General features: G+C 42.7%; 1 protein-coding gene across 1 annotated transcript; it reads left to right on the plus strand.

Moving 5' to 3' along the window:
* Positions 1-1,482: 1,482 nt before the first annotated feature.
* On the plus strand, positions 1,483-4,871 carry NEUROD6 (neuronal differentiation 6). Its single transcript, XM_012475150.2, has 2 exons — positions 1,483-1,729; positions 3,048-4,871. Exon 2 carries the CDS (start codon positions 3,069-3,071, stop codon positions 4,080-4,082), a length of 1,014 nt encoding a protein of 337 aa, XP_012330573.1. The 5' UTR covers positions 1,483-1,729; positions 3,048-3,068; the 3' UTR covers positions 4,083-4,871.
* The last annotated feature ends 1,889 nt before the right edge of the window (positions 4,872-6,760 follow it).

A 6,760-nucleotide genomic window follows, 5' to 3' on the forward strand; every position in this document is an offset into this window, starting at 1 on the left:
AAAAGTCGAGCAACTTTTTGAAGAAGGTGGAAATGAGTGAGGTATGACAGGAGCAAAACTGAATTTACTGTGAGACCCCTGGTGCCAATTTGGATCCAAAATGCATTAAAGCAGCAGAATTCTAAACCTTTCAAAACTGGGATTTATAAGGGGAATGCTAACACAGATTCAACAGTTACAGCTCTGCCAGGGATTACTTTAATACCAAAAGCATACTCTCTCACTTTATAGAAAGAGATTACTCAGTTGTCAAACAACAAAGGTTGTGTTTATTTATTTAAAACTTTATTTTTTTTGTAAGTGCACTTTTTACTTTACTGATAGGCAGTCCTGAAATCAAATGTCCTTTTTAGGGGTAGGGGGACAAGAGAAGAGAAAAGGGGAAGAAGGTGGAGTTTGTCTCTGGCCCCGCAGTTTGCTTTATCTGTAAGGCTTTGCCAGCTTTGCTTAACTATTTCCACCCTGCTTTTGTTAAGAAGAAACCAAAAGTAAGGAGTGGTGAAAAAGATAAATCTGAAGTACGCCTGATAGGGAAAAACAACTGGACACTGATACAAGAACAAGAAGATATTTAAACTGATGTTGATCTAGAGACAAAAGAAATGCGAGGACAAGATTTTTAAGAGAAAGAAAAAAATCTGAAAGTTCAAAAAAACAAAACAGGAGCGCTAATCTTTGATTAAAATACTTAGCAGAATGTCAGGGAGAGGAAGACAAAAACCTAAGTGATCATTTTTATGTTTATTGTGTCTGAAATGAAATGAGAAGTAACAAGCAAGTTAACGCTGGGAAGAGATAAGAGACAATAAAAGAGAGAAGTTAGCGACTTTCCGCAGAGGACAGAGTATGTAGTTTGAAATCCTTAACAATGGACTTGCAGTGTCTCTGCAGAAGTTGGTGAAATATACCAGCAAGTGTAGGAAGGGGAGCATTTGAGGATGTCTTTCACAGACCCCAGATGGAGAAGCTGTTCTTTTATTCCAAATCCCTAAGAAGCACAGAAGTCTTACATGTTAATAAGAGAACACACAGACACATACTCATAACTTACATGCTGTGAAACAAAACAAGAAAATGAGACCTTTGTTGACCCCTGTTCACTTACACAAATCTTAGTTTGGTTAGGCATCTTAAGACCAGTTTCCAGCTCCTTTTCATGGCTTTCTTTCCCTGTGTACCCAGGTGCACAAATGGGATGGTGATCTTTACAAAACAACATCATCAACAACAACAAAAACCTCCTGCACACACAAAAGCCCACCTTGTAAATGAATGGAATATTAACGACCACCTAATAGTTGCACCGTTGGCAGGGCGAAACTGAACACTAACACAGCTATTTCTACAGATTGCCGGTGAAGCCGAAGCAGCTCGAGGAGAAATGCACCTACTGTACGTGAAATGCTGGTGCAGATTTTTTTCCTATCAGTCTAACCTTCTGTGTTGATGCATGAATGCTGGTACCCACTTACAGGGATGCCAGATGATCAGTGCAGAATGAAGGTCCCAAGAGAGAGGATCACATGGCTCTCTCTGCCCTGTGACGTCACTAGCAGATGGCATGGGTACCAGCTCTGGCAGTTGGCATCAATGTCACTTTTTAGAGATCAATGAGATAGTGCAGATATACACAGATCTAGAGACTCCAGGAGACGATGCGACACTCAGCCTGAAAAGATTTGGAAGACCCAAAATGAAAACTGATTATTGAATGAAATTAAAACCTAAGGTAATATAAATAAAGATATACTTCAATTGATGCTGGCTTTGCATGCAAGTATTTAAAGATACAGTGTCACTGTCTTATAGTATTTATATGCTCTTTGCCATCTATAACTTCTTATCATATTTCATTCTTATGATGTAATTATCACATACTTTCGCTGCTATTATGTAACATTGCAAGTATGTGGACATTACTAAGAGTTTGTGTATGTGTTCATGTGTATATGTGTGTGTTGAGGGGGCTGGAGATTGTTAAATTCAAAAGTCTGTGCTTTAATGTACCTATTTGTTTGAAGACTTTAGATGAAAATACTTGCTGCTTCACCAAACAAAAACCAAAATGCATTTGAAACACAAATTATTTTCCCCTTTCATTTGGGATTCTGAACACACGTGCACAATTGCAGTCAGAATCCTTGGACCGTTCCTGTCAGATATTAGCTAGAGGGAGACTTCTATGGCTCGTAGAACAAAAACACTACGAGAGTGGTTTTTGTCCAGGATGATTTGAACAGCAGTAAACAGACAATTATATTTGGAAAAAAATTAATTGTAAATAAAAGCAGTCTCAATAATTTTTATTAAAAGAAATTGTTAGTGATTTTTATTTTTAAAATTTATTTATAGAGTTTATTCCAAATTAGCCTAATCCCTTTTTCTTTTTGAAGTCTGGGAAAATAGTGCTCTTTTACATAATTCTTTACTGATCAGAAAAAAAATCAGTTTTAATATTGACTCTGATTATAATCTTTTCTTTAAATTTGTATATTCCCACACCCACTTATCTAAATTCATAGTTGTGTGATACAGCAAATAAAGTTAAGGTGGTGGTTGCTGTTGTTTTTAAAAGAAACAAAAAAAGAACACACATTTGTCAGCTAATGGAGAGATAGTACTTTCCATTTTAAAAACTGGTTTATCTTCTCATTTTGTGCTCAGGAGAATTAGAATTAATGAAATTCTGCATTGCAATATCATGTTTTGCATTTGCTTGAATTCCACAATCTTTTTGGGGGTATTAAAATCCAGTTTAAAGGCAAAGAAAAAATGGAGATGGTGGTGATATTACCATAATTATATGCTTCATGTTTTATTTTATTTTGATAATTTGCTTATATAAATTAATCCTTTTGGATGCATCAATGTCTTCATAATTACCAATCTGCGCAAACTCAAAATTATATTTAATGTTAAAAAATTAGTCACAGAATCAGTCTTTTTTATGTGTTTTTGTAGTCTTATGATTAAATAATTAAATATGTTTAAAGTGTATAAACTTTAAAAATGAAAACTCTTTAAATATTGTGCTGGCATTTTTTCAGGTAATTTAAGATTAGAGAACCATGTTAACACTACCATTTGATGAGTCTGTTGTAATGCCAGAAACCCAGATGTGCAGAAAGTTTTCTAGAGAATGCGAGGACCAGAAGCAAATTAAGAAACCAGAAAGCTTTTCCAAACAGATTGTCCTTCGAGGAAAGAGCATCAAAAGGGCCCCTGGAGAAGAAACTGAGAAAGAAGAGGAGGAGGAAGACAGGGAAGAGGAAGATGAAAATGGGTTGCCTAGAAGGAGGGGTCTTAGGAAAAAAAAGACAACCAAGCTCCGATTGGAAAGGGTCAAGTTCAGGAGACAGGAAGCGAACGCGCGCGAGAGGAACAGGATGCATGGCCTCAACGACGCTCTGGACAACTTAAGGAAAGTGGTCCCCTGTTATTCTAAAACCCAGAAACTGTCCAAAATAGAGACTTTACGACTGGCCAAAAACTACATCTGGGCACTTTCTGAAATTCTGAGAATCGGCAAGAGACCAGATCTGCTCACATTCGTCCAAAACTTATGCAAAGGTCTTTCCCAGCCAACTACAAACTTGGTGGCAGGCTGCTTGCAGCTCAACGCCAGGAGTTTCCTGATGGGTCAGGGTGGGGAGGCTGCGCACCACACAAGGTCACCCTACTCTACCTTCTACCCACCCTACCACAGCCCTGAGCTCACCACTCCCCCAGGGCATGGGACTCTTGATAATTCCAAGTCCATGAAACCCTACAATTATTGCAGTGCGTATGAATCCTTCTATGAAAGTACTTCCCCTGAGTGTGCCAGTCCTCAGTTTGAAGGTCCCTTAAGTCCTCCCCCAATTAACTATAATGGGATATTTTCCCTGAAGCAAGAAGAAACCTTGGACTATGGCAAAAATTACAATTACGGCATGCATTACTGTGCAGTGCCACCCAGGGGTCCCCTTGGGCAGGGTGCCATGTTCAGGTTGCCCACCGACAGCCACTTCCCTTACGACTTACATCTGCGCAGCCAATCTCTCACCATGCAAGATGAATTAAATGCAGTTTTTCATAATTAATGAGGAAAATGAAAATAAACAGTGGTCATTCACCTCCCCCGTCTAATTAAGACAAAGCAGATGCTTGTGGGCTGAGTAATTGGCACAACTCTATCTAAGGTGTTTACTAGTTTCTGAAGTGTGTTTCAACTATTGTGAGAATTTTCTATGTAATAATAAATCTCTTTTCGTATGAGAACTTCTTTTCCTTTCCTTTGTCTGTGAAGCACTGTGATTCTGTTTCTACTGGAAGGATGTTTTTCCTTTTTCTTTTCTTTTAAATTTATTTAATTTGTTTGAACAAGATGTCTAAGAATATACTGTCGAATAAAGACATGCACACAGCATAATTCAATGTCCATTTTGGTTGTACAGTAATTATAAACTGCATGTTATTAAAATCAGATGAGTAAAATGATGTGTTTATAATTATTAGGAATTATATATTATGTATCTTTTAAAAAATGGAAATTTTAAATTATTGAGAATATCACTAAGCTGACAATGATATTGGGAGATGCATTTGCAACAATATAAAAAGCTATGCAATTTTCTTTTTATTAAGAATGAATCTAAATGCATTCAATTGGTAACTATTCCTCTTCAAGTATTTGCAGATGGGGCAACATAATATTTGGGTGGCTGATGTCATAATTTGGGGACAATTATTTCAATCATCAAGAAAAAATTTCAGCACTTGTTTTGTATTATTCAGAAATTAACTGTACAGGTTTGTTATCACAATGTATAATTGTGTTTTTCCACCCCACATTTTTAAGGCAATTAAACATAGATATTTCCACTCGTAAAGGACATCTATTAGCTGTGATATTTTTGCATGCTCCTTATTATTTCCCGGTACACAGCTGTTTTCTGTCTCCGATACTCCCCACTCCTCATTTCAGAAATATTTCTGGATTACAAAACCGTAGGAGCTAAAACAAATTTCTTAAACAAAATGGTCAAAGCGCTTACAAGAATTTTTTTTTCAAGTGTCTTAAATGAAAGAAGAGGAGCCCATGAGGGTTAAACATCCTGGGGAAACAATGATAAATCCTGGTAACCTTCAACTCGAGCCTAAAATCGGTGGCAAATTTCCAGCAAACACCAGAGTGGATGTTAAAAATGGAAGGTTTTACTCTGCGCCGTTTAAATGTCTGGCCGATCAGAGGCTAAATTCTGTATGATTAACAATTTCCTCATAAAAGGCCACCAAAAACTTACTTTAATAGCGCCTGGGGAGATAAACCTCTTAAACAGGATTGAGTCTCTTCTAGAATCATGGGCGGGGTGGCCATGACCTCGCCAGGATGCCCTCTGGTACAGTTTTGCCTCAGGAGGAGGAGCGGGGACAGCTGCGAGGACCGATGAGGGCAGCAGAAAGTGGATGCAGTGGTAGCGGGACGGGGCAGGTCTGGGCGGGCTTGGCCAACGCTGCCCCTCTGGGGACTGGTGGGCACCGCCCGAGCCGGCCCGAGCCGACAGGTCCTGGCGGGAGGCACGGGGAGAGACTGCAGGCAGTGGCGTCGCGTCCCCTCGGTGGCCACTCGGGCACAGGCTGCACTGCCCGCGTCCCGCCCGCAGTGGGCGCCCTGGGGGCCAGGGGCCTGTGCCCTGAGAACCCGGGCCGGGGCGCCCACGCTGACCTGGCCTGCAGGGGAAAGGGGCCGCGCGGCGTGGGGAGCGGCGAGCGCACAGCAGCGGGTGGGCCTGGAAGCTCGGCCCTGCATTAGCTCAGAGAGTCAGAAAGGAGGTCGCCCCTTCACCCGCTCCTTGCGCCACAGCAGGGAGGCTGCGCAGGCGGCCACAGCTCCAGCTCCCGCTTGCCCAAGTGCAGCCGCGAGCTGACCCTGCCCTGCCCCTCTCGCGGCTGGCGGGACTTCCTGAGCTGACACTGCGAGGCCCGCGCCCCATTCTCCAGAGGACAGCGTCGCCCTCTCCCTCTGCGCCCCCAGCTTTACGCCCCTGGGCCTTTGGTGCGCTTGGCAGCCGCCACCGAGGGGCAAAGGTGCAGAGTAGCTGCTGACGCGGATGCTGAACGCGCCCTTCTTAGCGGGTGTATTAGCACCTGTTCATTCAAACCCCAGGGGCTGGGGGGGATGAAGCCAGAGACAGAGGAGGAACTGTGCCCTCCCCAGGTAGAGAGAAGTTTGCCGAAAGTAGAGAGCCGTCTGTCCCCTCTGCCTGTCTCGGGCACCGGAGTGACTCGCGCTTGCTTCCTCCATATGCGCACAAAACCTGCTCTCCCTGGCACTGTGTCCAGGACTGCAGGGCCTCTTTTAAGGGCCCTCAGACACTAAGAGCCCGGTCACTGCTCACCCTGTTGGAGCAAACAGCAAGAAAGTGAAGTAGCATCTGGGAATGGAAGAATCTGGCTTTTTTTATTTTTTAAGCAGCCCTGTTGAATCACTAGCAGATTAAGTGTGGCCTCCCCCACCCCCCGCACCCATCTTTCTCCCCTGATCCTTGCTCCAAGGTGACCTGCTGTCCGACTGAGAACAGCCTCGAGCCTGCTCAGAACCTTGGTCCAGACAGTTTTTGAAACCAGCACAGTCTTTCCGGGGTCACAAATTCATGCTGGAACGAGAGACTGCATGAATCCTCCCGCCCCCCTCTGGCAATGTGGGAGAGCCAGGAAGAAAAGCAGCTGGCTGGGTGAGGAAGAAGCAAACCTCCAGGAGCTTCTGATCTCAGAGCTT

Source organism: Aotus nancymaae, unplaced genomic scaffold, assembly GCF_030222135.1.
Source record: "Aotus nancymaae isolate 86718 unplaced genomic scaffold, 86718_ANA_hifiasm-v0.15.2.pri h1tg000025l, whole genome shotgun sequence".
Classification (NCBI taxonomy): domain Eukaryota; kingdom Metazoa; phylum Chordata; class Mammalia; order Primates; family Aotidae; genus Aotus; species Aotus nancymaae.